This window comes from Eurytemora carolleeae, unplaced genomic scaffold (genome assembly GCF_000591075.1).
Source record: "Eurytemora carolleeae unplaced genomic scaffold, Eaff_2.0 scaffold77, whole genome shotgun sequence".
Lineage (NCBI taxonomy): Eukaryota > Metazoa > Arthropoda > Copepoda > Calanoida > Temoridae > Eurytemora > Eurytemora carolleeae.
This window is the reverse complement of record NW_019396022.1, coordinates 194,310-211,217: the sequence shown is the minus strand read 5'-3', so window position 1 is coordinate 211,217 and position 16,908 is coordinate 194,310. Positions and strand designations below refer to the sequence as shown.

At 31.4% G+C, this 16,908-nt stretch overlaps 3 protein-coding genes across 3 annotated transcripts; 2 read left to right on the top strand and 1 right to left on the bottom strand.

The window, feature by feature from the left end:
• The first annotated feature begins 2,199 nt into the window (after positions 1–2,199).
• On the top strand, positions 2,200–4,020 carry LOC111698427 (neurocalcin-delta B). Its single transcript, XM_023468802.1, has 4 exons — positions 2,200–2,283; positions 3,037–3,155; positions 3,419–3,534; positions 4,007–4,020. The coding sequence occupies exons 1-4, from the start codon at positions 2,200–2,202 to the stop codon at positions 4,018–4,020; spliced, it is 333 nt and encodes a 110-aa protein (XP_023324570.1).
• Positions 4,021–4,030: 10 nt separating this feature from the next.
• Positions 4,031–5,388, bottom strand: LOC111699769 (uncharacterized). The gene is made up of 2 exons (XM_023470536.1): positions 5,310–5,388; positions 4,031–5,236 (listed from the first exon to the last, which is right to left on the bottom strand). Exon 2 carries the CDS (start codon positions 5,052–5,054, stop codon positions 4,077–4,079), a length of 978 nt encoding a protein of 325 aa, XP_023326304.1. The 5' UTR covers positions 5,055–5,236; positions 5,310–5,388; the 3' UTR covers positions 4,031–4,076.
• Positions 5,389–6,413: 1,025 nt separating this feature from the next.
• On the top strand, positions 6,414–10,926 carry LOC111698338 (uncharacterized). The gene is made up of 6 exons (XM_023468687.1): positions 6,414–6,485; positions 7,381–7,543; positions 7,598–7,680; positions 7,938–7,972; positions 9,113–9,189; positions 10,853–10,926. Exons 1-6 carry the CDS (start codon positions 6,480–6,482, stop codon positions 10,924–10,926), a joined length of 438 nt encoding a protein of 145 aa, XP_023324455.1. The 5' UTR covers positions 6,414–6,479.
• The last annotated feature ends 5,982 nt before the right edge of the window (positions 10,927–16,908 follow it).

The window sequence follows — 16,908 nt, the reverse complement described above, 5'->3', positions numbered from 1 at the left end:
TTTCAGAAGAATGGGGGGTGCACCGGGCCTGTCTAGAAGTACCTTTAACATTTTTTGCTAAATTTATTAAACATCCCTTGTATAGCGTACTCTTGATCAGAAAAAGCTTTTAAGTAATAAGTATATTCTTGTGAATAGGCATTGCAATATTTGCATGGAGGGTCACTTGAAATTACATTTACTGTCCTTTTTAGGGATTTTGAATGAACCTTGGACATGGTTATTACTTAGCCTTAGGTAGTATTTGTGTACATTCTATTGAAGACATTTGTTAGTAATCTAGAGTAATAATCTTTATTTTTAAGAATCTCAACGTTTTTCTGTAGGCCATTTGTATTTATACCATTAGTGAAACTTCTTTAATCAAACCAAACCAATTGGAGTAGAATAGGGGAGGGGTTATTGTGCTGATAACTCGATCTTTGTTATATCTTTAGTTATCCAAACTTTTTTTGGGGTCCCTTAGAATTTTTATGATTTAATGAACAATAATCGTAAAATATAATTATCCCTGAAAAGTTATAATAAGTATTTTTTAATCTTTGTAAAATATTTATAAAAACTTGGATCAATTAAAGTTTACACAACTTATGATAAAAGAATGTTGTCCTTGCATGTTTCTAAACCGGGAGACGGTAACTTTGAAAAAGTTCGGATGATTCTAGCTTCAAATTAACAAAGGATACATACAAATTTTTAAATGTTTTGACTCTTAGCTGTTTTTGTGAAATCTTCAAGAAAGATTCAAATAAGATTAAAATTATTAACTTTGTTAATAATTACAAATCCGGAAAAAGAAAAAAGAAAGTCTAATAAAGTTTCAGACTCTAATAATTTTGGTCAATAAGTACCTCCAAACGTAGTTTGAACATTTTTTTTACACCAGGGTCTCAAGGGTGACAAAAAAAATCTGAATTTATTGCAAATTTTAACTTTGCCAATAATTAAATAAATAATGCAAGTTTAACAAAACAAATGAAAAAAGTTTTTCTACATGTTTAAGTTTTTTTCTTTTATTGTTTATACCTCTAATCGTTTACTGGTAAACTATTTACAACTTTGTTGGTTTTCAGTTTTCCTCAACCATTCAAGCATGCAGGCTCTTAGGATCTCAGGATCTCAAGATCTTAGGATAGGATCTCAGAATCTTAGGATCTCAAGATCTCAGGATCTCAAGATCTTAGTATAGAAACTCAAGATCTTAGGATCTCAGGCCAGATCTCAGGATCTCAGGATCTCAAGATCTTAGGATAGGATCTCAGGATCTTAGGATCTCAGGATCTCAGGATCTCAAGATCTCAGGATAGGATCTCAGGATCTTAGGATCTCAGAATCTTAGGATCTCAGGATCTTAGGATCTCAGGATCTTAGGATCTCAGGATCTTAGGATCTCAGGATCTTAGGATCTCAAGATCTTAGGATTTCAAGATCTTATGATCTTAAAATCTTAGGATCTCAAGATCTCAGGATCTTAGGATCTCAGGATCTCAAGATCTTAGGATAGAATCTCAGGATCTTAGGATCTCAGGATCTTAGGATCTCAGGATCTTAGGATCTCAGAATCTTAGGATCTCAAGATTCTTAGGATCTCAAGATCTTATGATCTTAAAATCTTAGGATCTCAAGATCTTAGGATCTCAATTTCTTTGGATCTCAAGATCTTAGGATCTCAAGATCTTTGGATCTCAAGATCTTAGGATCTCAAGATCTTAGGATCTCAAGATCTTATGATCTTAAAATCTTAGGATTTCAAATTCTTAGGATCTCAAGATCTTAGGATCTCAGGATCTTAGAATCTCAAGATCTTATGATCTTAAAATCTTAGGATCTCAAGATCTTAGGATCTCAAGATCTTAGGATCTCAAGATCTTAGGATCTCAAGATCTTAGGATCTCAAAATCTTAGGATCTCAAGATCTTAGGATCTCAAAATCTTAGGATCTCAAGATCTTAGGATCCAAGATCTTAGGATCTCAAGATCTTAGGAACTCAAGATCTTAGGATCTCAAGATCTCAGGATCTCAAGATCTTAGGATCTCAAGATCTTAGGATCTCAAGATCTTAGGATATCAAGGTCTTTGGATCTTTTGAATCTTAGGATCTGAAGATCTGAGGATATCATAATTTTATTTTCATGACTTCAAAATTTTCATAATTGTACAATTTTTAGCATTTTATACATTGTTTCCAGATTTTCAAAATGAACTTAAAAAATGGAAAAATACCGAAAATTATGATAGACGACTCCAAAGTGCATGATGTTGAGTTCTATAAGCTCAAAGAGGTAAAAGTTCATTTCTCCCCCAAAAAAAACCGTTTCTGAACGTTTGTTAACGTTTTCATTTTTTTTGAAAAAAGATCGTTTTTTTCGTTTTCCTATCGTTTTTTTCGTTTTCCGATCTTTTTAAAAAATATCGTTTTTTTAAAAAGTTTTTAAAACGATTGTTTTTAAAATGATCGGAAAACGAAAAAAAAACGATAGGAAAACGAAAAAACGATCGTTTAATGATCGTTTTCCAAAATGATTAACAACCCTACTCTGTAGACGTTATCTCCGGTGAGCCTCTAATCACAAAGTGTTTTATCCGATTCTGTAACCTTAAAACCTGCCTTTATCTGAGTAACAAAAATTAAGTCGTATCTCTGTCTTGAAATACAAATAACCAATTTTAACTCAGAAAAAGCAAAGATTTCTCATTTATCTCTAATCAGACAAAGGTGTAAAGGATGTCGTAGTGAATCTGACATGCCACGAATTATTTAATGGAGGGCTCCTTTAAACTTAAAGGGACTATAAACGTAATTTATAGTGACCCTCTTTGCAAAGATAGCAATGCCGGATTTACAAAGGTACCCTTCAAAGTTTTGTCTGATCAAGTATGAACTAAATATGCATGTTTTTTTATTCAAAATGTTTCTTTTCTTTTGGGGTTTCTCTGCAAAAGTGACTTTCGCAGTTTTTGACTATAGGAAACAATGGAAAATGCACAGAAATAAACATTTTTCCTTTGTCTGTATTAGAATTATTTGTATTTAGAAAACTCGATTTACTGAATATGAGATTGTTATGATGTGGAATTCATTCAAGAAGGATCTACCTAATGGATGCATGACGAAGGATCAGCTGTTCAGGCTGGTTAAGAAAATATTTCCCAGGTAAAGGGATACTCAGAAAATATAAGACTTTAAAGGGAATCTCGACGTTAAATCAAGTAATACTTCATTTAAAGGGTTACAGACGCAGTCAAATCTTAAATCTTAAACCCACAGTCCTTTTAACACTGAGCGGAAAAACCACGAAATCTGAACAGTTTTCTGAATTTTTTGTACAGCTTTTAGAAAAACATTTTAAAATTGATAATGATCTTAGATGCATTTGTAACATAAAAACCATGAGAAAAGGCTTTTTCATATTGCAGGTCTGATCATGAGATGGTGACTGAGAATATTTATATAATATTTGATCCTGAAGGAACTGGACTAATTGGGTTCGATCAACTACTTCTTGCTTTCTCTATGTCCATGAAGGGAACAGGTGGGAAAAATTACCGAAATAACTTTTTATATCACTATTGTATTGGTTCGCAACCTTGCAGTGCAATTTATTTTTTACAGAACCTTTGAGATACNAATTACCTGAACTGAACCTCTAAAACATCAAATATTAATTTTTTGCTACGTTTTTAGCTGACTTTTACTTCGCAAAAAATTAATATTCTTTGATTGCAAATAAACATATACGCGAATTTCAAACAATATTAGTCACAAAGAGAAAGAAACACAAACTGCGAACTAGATTTACGAAAAATGAACATGCAGATTCGGTTTTAGGTTGGATTTATTTTCTAACTAGAAAGAAAAAGAGAAAGACGAATTGAATTGAGAGAAGTTTGCTTTCGGTAAATAGTTGATTTAAATGAAACTATCTTGCTTATCAAATAACTTGTAGAATAGAAGTATATTTTATTTAATTATTAAGAACAATAATATCAAATGCCCCATTATAGGAGTAACTACATAACTACATAAAAACGAAAAAATAAGAAACCAAAATTTGGAATGATAAATTAAAATTTTTCATGAAACATTTGTATGGGGAATATTTTTTGAGATTTGCTTGCGAAAATTATAACTTGTATTCCTATAATGCATTGGAGTTAGACTCGATTTCCAACGTCCTGCAATTGCAACATTTTCCAAAGACTCTCCAGAGTCTAATAAGGCAGTAACTCCGGCTATTTTCATGGATTTTTCAGTGAATTTTTGTGCATTTACATTGTATGAATTAAGCAGTTTTTTGGTATTTTTTGTTGCATTTGAATTTGATAATTTTGTCTTTGGAATTCTCCGGGAGCTGTTTTTATTAACGATTCTAAAGTTAACATAGTTTCTTTCAAATCCAGCTTGGAAAAAATTTAATCCAAATTTCTTGAAATATAATTTTGTAAGAAAAACAGGACATATACTAGAATTTTCATTCACTGTCAAAATTGAATTGGACCCTTTATAATACTGATCATTTTTTGATTTTTTGAATACTATTTCTATAAAGTCTTCATGATCAATAAAATCTTGGTCACACAAGTCTTTAAAATCGCTGAAGCGGCAAAAAGTAAAGTAGAGAATTATAGCTCTGAAAACCGATCTGAAGTGACACGAATTTATTCTTTCTGGGTTATGCTGGAAGGGTAAAATTTCTTTATCAATGATGGGCTTGAAATTATCTATTTTATAAAGAGTTCCTTTCTTTGTAGGCTTTTTAGACTCGCTCAATTTCCTTTTAAAACTCTGCATGATTGACTTGATTTTAGGAGTTATACAAGAATTTAATGACGAGTCTTTCACTAGTTTTTCTGAGCAAGAAATACTCGGTAAAAGTAGATTGAAGTAAGAAAGAAGGGGTTTTTGCGAGAATGACACTCCAATAAACTCGAGTATTTGTTGTTCAGTTAGGTCAGACAGATTATAACTGTTGTCAAGACAGAACAGTTTATAATTTTCAATAACAGGTTTATAGGCTGAGACGGTGCTTGCCGCTATAGATGGTTTTAACATTATGTTTGCAGCATCAATAAGGGAAGGATTTTTTTCTAAGAATTTGTTTACTTCGGGAAACAAGGTTATATCAAGATTAAAAGGAACAATTAGTCCGTCGAGATTATTTACAATACTTCTGGAAACAATTTGAGTGGGTAGGTCGGATTCTTGAATCACGGGCTGGGATTGAACGTGGAGTTCTAAACAGGAGTAATAAATGTATATTTTTTTGAAAATATGGTATTAGCTAGTTTAAATAGGTTAAAAAGACACCTGGCAAGATATTAGCGTTTGAAGTGGACTGCTTGTTAAGCTCTGTAGAGATAATAGTCGGGTTACTGCCATTATTTCCCATCTGGATAATAACATTTTATTGAGCAGCAATATAAGCATTGTAAGAATAAATAAGATTTAAATCAACTATAATTTATTTAACAAATTTACGCAATATTTTACTTTCGCAATTACAAAATAACAAAAGTATAATAACACAAAATTATAAAATTGCAAAATTACAAAATTAAGTACAAAATTACAAAATTACAAAAATACATTAAATTAAATAATAAACGAGAAAGTTTATCTTGAGTGAAAATTAAGAACTGTGATGTTTTTAAAAAATTTTAAGGCCAAAAAAAGAAAGAAAAAATAACTAGGGTTAGAATTTCCGAGGAACCAGTTTTCAAGTTACAATTTTAAATGCTATGAAGGAATGAGATTTTTTGTTGAAAAGCGAAGATGGTTGACTATGATCAAAGATTGGGGTGAAAATTAAGAAATCTTTAATTTCTGGCAGAAACTTTCCTGAAGGGTATAGGTAAGGCCAAAAATTAGCTACTGGCCAATTAGGGATAACTAAAATCATGGTTACCATAGGTGAACTTAAAACTTTCCGGATTACTGGAATGATACTTTTCACAGGGGGACAACAATAGTACACTTCACATGAGTTGAGAGATTGGGCAAAAAAATTAATCGAGTCACTATACTTTTGTGGGATGAGAGAGTAAAATTTTGAACATTTGAAATTTTTATCTGAAGCCATAGCATCTACTGTCGGAAACAATTTAAAGTTGGAAAAAAAGTACTCTCAGACTTAGAATTGAAATACTGAACTCATCTGTGCTTGTTGCAAGTTTAGAACCGATATCTGCTATTACAATGTCACTATGTGTCCGCGGGGTCCGAATTGGACAAATAAATATATTATATTTTCGTTCTAGGATTTTGATTTTTAGCATATCTTGTTGAATTTTGGGTTTACGTGAGCCCTTGAGAACGAACTTGGCAGCATTTTGTGAATCTGTCTGCCAATAAAGAGTAGGGTTAGTGAGACTAAGAAAAAACTTTGGATTGGTTTCCAAAGTTTTAAGTAATATTATATGACAGAGATAACAGTGGAAACATTACTAGAGACGAGATGGATGATATTTTTCACAAATTATGCATGTAAGTAACATCCTTCATACCAAAGTGAACAGATTTCAGGTGGGGAAATAGGATTTGCGCAAATTTTAGTAGGACGTAAGGACTGGTCAGAAAATGGGTTAGTAAATAAACAGAAATTAGAAAATATGGCAGTTTTCTTGGTGTTTCGTTTTGTTTACAATCTTTATTTATAATCTTTGTGTACACTCTTTGTTTATAATCTTTGTGTACACTCTTTGTTTACAACTTTTGTTTACAATTTTTGTTTACAGTTTTTTTGTTTACAATAAATTTCTGTTTACAATCTTTGTTTACAATGAATTTGTTTACAATCTTTGTTTACAATCTGCGTTATTGGAGTTGACTACAGGAAATGAAGAAAAATATAAAAAATAATAAGAAACAGTTAAAATAATCTTAATCTTATTTTAGGGAAACAAAGGGTAATATTTGTACGTCTGAAAACTGTAAAACGGCGGTGATTTATTGTTTGTTACAAAACTGTTGTTGTTTAGGCTCCTAATGGCTAGGTTATCGGCGGGTGATTCTAAACCTACATATTTAGGATAGTGACGGGTATTTACATAAAAATGTTTAGGATATTGGCGGGTATCTTTATATATAAAGTTGTAATCTCTGTTTGTCTATTGTTTTATTTTTTATATGTTTGTTTGTTTGTCCGATCATAAGTCAGAAACGCCTGGACCGATTTGCCTCAAATTTTGATTAGGGACCTCGGGAGAACCACGGGAATGTTCATTGCTTGGTTTTGAGTTTCCAAGTTGAGTGGGTCGACTTTTACAGCGAAAAGTTAGTCTCCTGGTAAAAATCTCTAAGTGCGGGTAAACGGCAGAAGCAACAATGAGTACCCTGTTCAACGCTGGGTTCCCAAGCTAGTTTATATATAAATGTTTAGGATAGCGGCGGGCCAACTCCTGAAGATATTAAGCGTATGAGAGAAAGAAAGAAACGAGCTGGGATCCAAGAGCAATTAAGACATAAAATTGGTTTAAGCAAAAAAGCAAAAACACTCTCAGCCTTTTCTACACTAACAAAAAATCAAGGACTAGCTGTCGAAGGTAAGGTACTATATTAATGCTAAAATACAAAACTATTTAAAAAAATCTTTATAGATCATTTGGATAAAACAGCACCGGAAGACTCAAAATTGAAACTCGGTGAAAAAGTTCATCGTAAACATGACAGGTTCTTTAAGGTACGCTTTAATGTTTAAATGATTAATTTACAAGGTCTTATTAAAGAAATAAAATATTATTGCCATTTTGAATCTTTTAATTGTTTGCTTAAACGTTTATGTTCATTCTTTGACAAAAAAAAAAATTGTAATTCGTAAAGAAATTAAATGAAATTTTTTTGAACAAAATTTTTGGGTAACTCATAAAATTTTTGTACATATTTGACATTTCGAACAAATCATTAAAGCAATAACTTCAATATAAATGATTTTTTTAGGATCCAAGGAGAGAATGTACACAATTCAATGTGAGGTATTTATTTATTTATTACATCAATTGCTCAAAATATTAGAATATTCGTTTCTCTTTTAATGACATTTTGTGAACAAAGTGTCAAAGTACATAAAATATTTTATGGCCAAAGATGCCAAGATCAGAAGACATTTTGGTGGACAAGTACAGAAGACAATATAATGCTTTAAGATGGGATACTACAGGGCTATCCACAAAGGATAAAACTTTAGAATAAAAAATATCATTTTTGAAACACACGGGAAGAGATTCTCAAAATGTCTGGAATTTCCTACAGGTGTCCAACTGAACATGTAATAAATGTAGCTTTAACATACTTTTATAAATTGCGTTGTACATTGTCTGTGGATCTCTAGCTGCGCTAATCCTTGAATGCTTGTAGCCGTGTGGATCGTGTCCTGTTTGAGACATTGATCAATTGATTGCTAGTGTCCGTATTGCCACCGATAGCTAACCAGATCTCACCCAGTGGTAGTGGCGTTGATAGTTCACGGGATTGTGGCCGTGTGGATCGTGTCCTGTTTGTGACATTGATCAATTGATTGCTAGTGTCCGTATTGCCACCGATAGCTAACCAGATCTCACCCAGTGGTAGTGGCGTTGATAGTTCACGGGATTGTGGCCGTGTGGATCGTGTCCTGTTTGTGACATTGATCAATTGATTGCTAGTGTCCGTATTGACACCGATAGCTAACCAGATCTCACCCAGTGGTAGTGGCGTTGATAGTTCACGGGATTGTGGCCGTGTGGATCGTGTCCTGTTTGAGACATTGATCAATTGATTGCAAGTGTCCGATAGCTAATGAGATCACGCCCAGTGGTAGTGGTGTTGATAGTTCACTGGATTGTAGCCGGTGGATCATGTCCTGTTTGCTATTCATAGCGGACGGATTGTACCTGGACTGGTACAGTTTCGGACGAAGTTTTAAAAGTACAGCATTTAATACAAACATGCCATTTCAGAGACTTCTTAAAAGGGGTCTTTCTGAAACGTTTCTTATTTTTCATTTTTTGTGGGACACCCTGTATATGGAATTAATTATTTTTGGATAAAGAGCAAAAATCAAAGACGATATGTAAGCCGTCTCTCATTTGTCATGTTTTTTGGGACACCCTGTAAATTGAAATAATTATGTTCAGAAGAAGGGCTCTAGATCTGTTTGAAGCACTTGATGATGATAATAGTGGAACAATCGATTCAGATGAGTTTATAGAAGGTTAGAAACAATGTAAGGGATAGTTTCCGCAATTTCAAGGGGCTCCCCGTACACGGATGACAATGTCCGATTTACAACGGTACCCATGAAAACTTTGTCTGATCAAATATGAATAAAATATCCAGGTTCTTGTAAAAACTGTTTTTTTTTTTATTTGTGGTTTCTCTGCAAAAGTGACGAGCGCATCACTTGCCTATACGTAAAAAGAAAACAAGATCAGAATCACTTTTAGACTTGTAAAAACGAATAAAATCTTTACATATTAGATCTGGTTAAAGTTTCAAGAGTATCGCGCGGTAAATCAGGCATTGCAATCCTTGCACTGAGAGTGGCTTGAAATAACGCTTACAATCCCTTTTCTACTTTTCATCTTTATTATCCTTTTGTACCCATAGCTAGATATTCCTCTAGCATTTTCATATGTTTCTGAACAATTTATTGAGCTAATTATGAGGATCGTATACAAAGTTATTAAAAATAAGGGGTATTTTAGATTAAAGTTTTTTTTTAAATCCCAAATCAATGTTTAGGAAAAGGTTTAAAGAATATTTTTGTGTATTGATGATGAAACTTTGACAATACTAAATTGACAATAATAAAATTTTGACCATTTGTTACCTTTAACCTGTAGAATATATCCGAACAATAGGGAGTTTAACTTTTAATATCTTGTGAAATGGCTAAATTTCTTTGTATTTTTATAAATTTTTTCGACGGAGATTTATTTGATTAATTTTTATTCTTTCCCATATTTTTGAGACGCAAGTGATTAATTCATTATTTGGGGTCAATGAATATTCAATATTTGGGGTCAATAAATATTCAATATTTGGGGGCAGTAAATATTCAATATTTGGGGTCAATAAATATTCAATATTTGGGGTCAATAAATATTCAATATTTGGGGTCAATAAATATTCAATATTTAGGGTCAATAAATATTCAATATTTGGGGTCGATAAATATTTAATATTTGGGGTCAATAAATATTCAATATTTATGGTCAATAAATATTCAATATTTAGGGTCAATAAATATTCAATATTTAGGGTCAATAAATATTCAATATTTAGGGTCAATAAATATTCAATATTTGGGGTCAATAAATATTCAATATTTGGGGTCAATAAATATTCAATATTTAGGGTCAATATTTATTCAATATTTGGGGTCAATAAATATTCAATTTTTGGGGTCAATAAATATTCAATATTTAGAATCAATAAATATTCAATATTTGGGGCCAATAAATATTCAATATTTGGGTCAATAAATATTCAATATTTAGGGTCAATAAATATTCAATATTTAGGGTCAATAAATATTCAATATTTGGGGTCAATAAATATTCAACATTTGGGGTCAATAAATATTCAATATTTGGGGCCAATAAATATTCAATATTTGGGTCAATAAATATTCAATATTTAGGATATTCAATATTTAGGGTCAATAAATATTCAATATTTGGGGTCAATAAATATTCAACATTTGGGGTCAATAAATATTCAATATTTAGGGTCAATATTCAATATTTGGGGTTAATAAATATTCAATATTTGGGGTTAATAAATATTCAATATTTGGGGTCAATAAATATTCAATATTGGGGTCAATAAATGTTTTTTTTTCATTTTTATGAATTTTTATATCATTTTTTAAGGCTGTATGAGAGACACAGAGTTCGTAGAAGTTCTGAACACATTTGATGGTAGTGCTATATTCGATGTAAAATAATCACATCTTATTTATGAAGCAGAATTATGAAATGTGTTTGTGTAATGTGTATCTATGTGTATTTATGAAGCAGAATTATGAAATGTGTTTGTGTAATGTGTATCTATGTGTATTTATGAAGCAGAATTATGAAATGTGTTTGTGTAATGTGTATCTATGTGTATTTATGAAGCAGAATTATGAAATGTGTTTGTGTAATGTGTATCTATGTGTATTTATGAAGCAGAATTATGAAATGTGTTTGTGTAATGTGTATCTATGTGTATTTATGAAACAGAATTATGAAATGTGTTTGTGTAATGTGTATCTATGTTACAAAATTAAAACAAATGAAAGTAATATTTTCCTCAAAATTAAATTTTTATTCCTAACTTTTGAAATGACTTGAATAATTCAAATGGATTAAAATTGAAATTGATTAATTTGAGCAAAAAGTGTTCTACTCAAATACTTCCTAGGAGGCATTGCAGTTAGCACTGACTATTTTTCTGATAAAAAGTTTAAACGTTTAATATTTATTCAAATTTTAACAACTATTTTCTAGTTTTTTTTTCAAAAGCAACTAGGAAAACTAAAAATAAAAATTTTCAAATCTATAGAATGTTGTCTTGACAATTTTTCAATGAGATGTTTTACTTTCATACCTAAATCTAATTGTAAAAATAAATAAATTGGCATAAAAATGAGGGAACAGTTTTAAAGAGCTCCAAATAATCATTCAACTAAAAAATCTAAGTGTCATTAGCAAATTATTATCAGTAGATTTAGAAAACGACATCTATATATAAATTTGGCTTGTCTGTCTGTTTGTTTGTTTGGGTGTCTGTCTGTTTGTATCCAATAAACGCCAAAACGGCTGAACCGATCGGGCCCAAATTTTTTGTGGGACATCTAGTGACCCCAGGGATGGTTTATGAATGATCAAAATTTCAAATATTTGTCTCTATCAAAATTGGATTTTTATCAAATTTTTTAAAATTTTGAAAATCCAAGAAATTTTTTGTGAAAATCCGCGAATTATTTTTGTTTTGTTTTACGATGTACACAAAGAGAACATGTTCACAATTAATTTAGAAGATGGGCGCGGAAGCGCCCTCTAAGGCTAGTTTTATAATTCTTTCAATGTCTCCGAAATTCAGGGTTAAACAGAAGAATGAGAATACAGCTATATTTTCTGTTTCATTGATAGTACACATAACTTAAAAATATAAAAACTATATAATTTGTTGAAATTGTATTACTTTATCTTTTATTTGATCCTGAGATCTTGAGACTCTGAGATCTTAAGGTCCTGAGATCCTGAGATCCAGAGATCAAGAGATCCTGAGATCTGAGATCCTGAAATTCTGAGATCTGTGATCCTGAGATCCTGACATCCTGACATCCTGAGATACTGAGATACTGACATACTCAGATCCTGAGATCCTATGATCCTGAGATCCTATGATCCTGAGATCCTATGATCCTGAGATCCTATGATCCTGAGATCCTATGATCCTGAGATCCTATGATCCTGAGATCCTTAAAGCACGAGATCCTGAGATCTTTAAATCCTGAGGTCCTATGACATTGAGATCCTGAGACCCTTAAATTTCGTGTTAACTTATCTCCTAGAACAGTTCTTAATGGTGAAGTTTTATAACTAGGAATTCCCATTTAAGGTTTCTGAAACATCAGTATGCACATATCCTACTGAATAGCAGTGGAGGGATCTATTGTATACTGTACATATCCTACTGAATAGCAGTGGAGGGATCTATTGTATAGTGTACATAACCTACTGTATAGCAGTGGAGGGATCTATTGTATACTCTACATATCCCACTGTATTGTAGTGGAGGGATCTATTGTATATTGTACTTATCCTACTGTATAGCAGTGGAGGGATCTATTGTATACTGTACATATCCTACTGTATAGCAGTGGAGGGATCTATTGTATACTGTACATATCCTACTGTATAGCAGTGGAGGGATCTATTTTATACTGTACATATCCTACTGTATAGCAGTAGAGGGATCTATTGTATACTGCAAATATCCTACTTTATAGCAGTGGAGGGATCTATTGTATACTGTACATATCCTACTGTATAGCAGTGGAGGTATCTATTGTATACTGTACCTATCCTACTGTATAGCAGTGGAGGGATCTATTGTATACTGTACATATCCTACTGTATAGCAGTAGGGGGATCTATTGTATACTGCAAATATCCTACTGTATAGCAGTGGAGGGATCTATTGTATACTGTACATATCCTACTGAATAGCAGTGGATGTACCTATGTAAACTGCACATATCCTACTGTAAAGCAGTGGAGGTATCTACTATATGCTGAATATATTCTACTGTAAAGCAGTGGAGGTATCTATTGTATATGGCACATATCCTACTGTATAGCAGTGGAGGTATCTACTATATGCTGAACATATCCTACTGTATAGCAGTGGAGGTATCTACTATATGCTGAGCATATTCTACTGTATAGCAGTAGAGGTATCTACTGTATTCAGTACATATCTTACAGTATAGTAGTGGATGTATCTACTGTTTACTGCACATATCCTAATTATAACAGTAGAGGTATCTAATGTATTCTGTATAGCAGTGGAGGTATCTACTGTGAACTGCACATATCCTAATTAGGGTATCTAAAGTATACTGTATAGCAGTGGAGGTATTTATTGTATAATGAACATATCCTACTGTATGGCAGTGGAGGTATCTACTTTATACTGCACATATCCTACTGCATAGCAGTGGAGGTATCTACTGTATACTGCGCAAATCCTTTTGTATAGCAGTGGAGGTATCTACTGTATTCATTATTTGTCCTACTCTATAGCAGTGAAGGTATCTACTGTAAATAAGACATATTCTTGACAATAAACCAATTACAATTAACATTTTAATTTGCATGAATGCATCTTGTTTCGGTCTTATATTTGGATAGATTTCCTTACAGGGAGCTTGATGATTTTGTCCGAAGCGAACTATCTAAAATTTACATTCCTTTTATATTTGACGTTGATCGATTCTTTGCAATTCAATATCTTAACAACAAGTCGTATACGTAGATATTCAATATCTTAACAATAAGTCGTGTATGTAGATAATCACAAAACAAAACATAAAGTGTTTAAAACACAAGTCAGAAATGTAGTTTGACAATCATGAATCTGAAATTATATTTTAAAATCACAGGTTGAAAATGAAATCATAAATGCCATCTGAAATCTGAACAAATCAAAATTAAGAAAATGTTTAATGTTGCTCAAAATTAAATCTGAAATGAATTTTTTGCAAAAAATCTAATTTCCAATTGCCAGTATGACACAGTTTCTAGAAATCTAGAGACCTTTTTGTGTCCCGGGGCATGAGGATTGCAAAACTATTACTTTTTTTCCCTGAACATTTTGTGAGGAAATTGTGGTATTTTTACAACAAAATCGTACTTTAAAAATATAATTTATTGAATAAGAAAATGGAGCACCTACCCTTACTAAAATGTGATATCCTGCTACGTATTGGGTCTGTTTTTGTTTTTGTTTAGCATTACATCAATGTAAGATAGGTTGATATATTCTAATTGATAAAACACCTACATTTGCATTTATTCAATTTACTTAATTCCTGACACCGATCAGTTAAACTGAACTTCATAATAATTTTGAATTTGAGAAACAATATTTCTTGTTCACGTGTAAATACAATTAAATATCCATCCTTTACACTTCACAAAATATTATTCATCGAATTCATTCAGACTAAACAGGGCATAATACACATTTTAATCGAAGTATTTTAACTTTTTTCCATATATTTTTTATAGTTTGATGAGTGTTATAGACTCATCACGAGTGTTTTTTTTCATTAAAAAAAACCCTGATTTTTTTAATTTTAAATATCAAAGGTTTACACCATCAGGTTGGATAGATATAGTGATTAGAAATTTCGAGTTAATTCCTTCTTTATTTTGAACTGGGCACAATTGAGTGGTTGAACTATGTTTGCACCGTTCAGCTACAATTCTCGCTATTCATAAATTATGGTTCCCCATGCCATTTGTTTAAATCATTCATTTTATTTAACTATGCTAATTTTTTCTTTTGCATTTATTTAATTTACTTAATTCCTGACACCGATCAGTTAAACTGAACTTCATAATAATTTTGAATTTGAGAAACAATATTTCTTGTTCACGTTTACATACAATTAAATATCCATCCTTTACATTTCACTAAATATTATTCATCGAATTCATTCAGACTAAACAGGGCAAAATACTCATTTTAATCGAAGTATTTTAACTTTTTTCCATATATTTTTTATAGTTTGATGAGTGTTTAGCCTCTTAAAGAGTGTTTTTCCCTGAAAAACCCTGATTTTTTTTAATTTCCAATGATGATTGATTCATTTATTGGAAAGGATGAATCTTATGAGCAATAACCCAATGATCCAAGGCATTAATTTTTTCCTTAACTACTTCTGAAATTAGTGAGATGCCGACTTATCTCACCCCCCCCCCCTCCTAGGGAAACCTCAGCTTGTGCTAAAAGCGGTGTATTTTTTATTTACACGTTTACCAGTAACTTTAAGAAAACCTCTTTTGGGTTTAAAATAAGGATTCTAAAACATTTTCAAAATATCAGAATATATAGAAATGAATTTTAGTTAGAAAGAGGCTGTTCGAAACATCTCACCATGATAAATTAATGATGATAATGATAAATTATGATTTTTTCTTAAAATTAGGTTTGTAACTGTGCCTGGTAAATAATACAGTGATAACCAGAAAACTCTAAAATAGGAATACAATTTTTAGACTCAAGTTATAACTTTAAAAAGTCCAATGAGCAACGACACAGCAATTGTTTGAGTGTAAACAGAACCATTTCACTAAATAAGTGACTTAAAAAGTGTCTGTAAAACTATTTGCTTTGTAACAACATCAAATATACTGAAGTATTGCTATAATGTCGTCTTCCTATTCCCTTGCTTTCTGGTTATTTCTGTGCTCATAGCATCCTCACCTATAAAGTTGGCAATTAATGACAAATCAGAACGCAACCAAATTCAATTGTACATAAAAACTCAGCATTTAACAATCACTGCCGTTAAAAGATGTTAAAGATTTTCGCTAAAAATTAAGGGTGCCCCACTTTTAATACGTTATGAGACACTTTGTAATATTTGTAAAAATCATATTTCATAAATCCCATTGTTCAGTTATTATTGAAAATATTAAAAAAAAATCTTGAACTGCTTGTCATGTAGTATGTATTAAATAAGGAAAAAATAGGGAAGGATGCTTGTATCTCATTAAAACACATAGTAAAAAATTTTGAATGTCAATTTTTTGCTCAATTTAATTAATCTTTTTAATCTAAATTTTCTATTCTTTTCTACTTCTACTAATTCTAAAATTCCGACAATTAACGAAACTTGAGCCTAAATAATTCCCAGTACTTAAGAATATTATAGATTATGAGGATCTTAACGTGAAGAAAATGGAAAGAAGAAATTCATAAAAATCTCCTTCCCCTAGTATTTTTTTCTTTTCTTTTTCTTTTTACCGTCTATTTTTAACCTAATTTAATTTAAAACGAAAATGCCTTATGATCAAAAGTCTTTAACTCACTCTCAGAAATGTTTCCATATAGCTGTATCTTCTAAATTGAATTAAAATTATTTTTTTCTAAATACCAAACCTCAAACATAAGATAAACATATAACGCCGTAACAAATATAAAAAAATGTAATATCTTTTTTCACATCATTTAATTATCGGATTTCAAATAAACACCTAGATTTAAACAATTGTTTGGCATTTAAAAAGACGTACTTGAAAATTTAAGCTTGTCACCATGTTACAATTTTAAGTTGGTTGAAGTTGAAGAAATGCTAAAGCCTGAAACTGATGTGAATAAGTCTACAGAGTATAGGAAAAAATGTATTTACAGCATAAAAAAAACAGAT

Bases quoted from the DNA above. Each gene is read 5' to 3' on its own strand.
- LOC111698338 (XM_023468687.1), top strand. The intron at 7,544-7,597 runs GTAAGGTACTAT...AAATCTTTATAG, and splicing joins TCAAGGACTAGCTGTCGAAG to ATCATTTGGATAAAACAGCA. The intron at 7,681-7,937 runs GTACGCTTTAAT...TGATTTTTTTAG, and splicing joins AACATGACAGGTTCTTTAAG to GATCCAAGGAGAGAATGTAC.
- LOC111698427 (XM_023468802.1), top strand. From the start codon at position 2,200: ATGAACTTAAAAAATGGAAAAATACCGAAAATTATGATAGACGACTCC. The intron at 2,284-3,036 runs GTAAAAGTTCAT...ATTTGTATTTAG, and splicing joins AGTTCTATAAGCTCAAAGAG to AAAACTCGATTTACTGAATA. The intron at 3,156-3,418 runs GTAAAGGGATAC...TTCATATTGCAG, and splicing joins GTTAAGAAAATATTTCCCAG to GTCTGATCATGAGATGGTGA.
- LOC111699769 (XM_023470536.1), bottom strand. From the start codon at position 5,054: ATGTTAAAACCATCTATAGCGGCAAGCACCGTCTCAGCCTATAAACCT.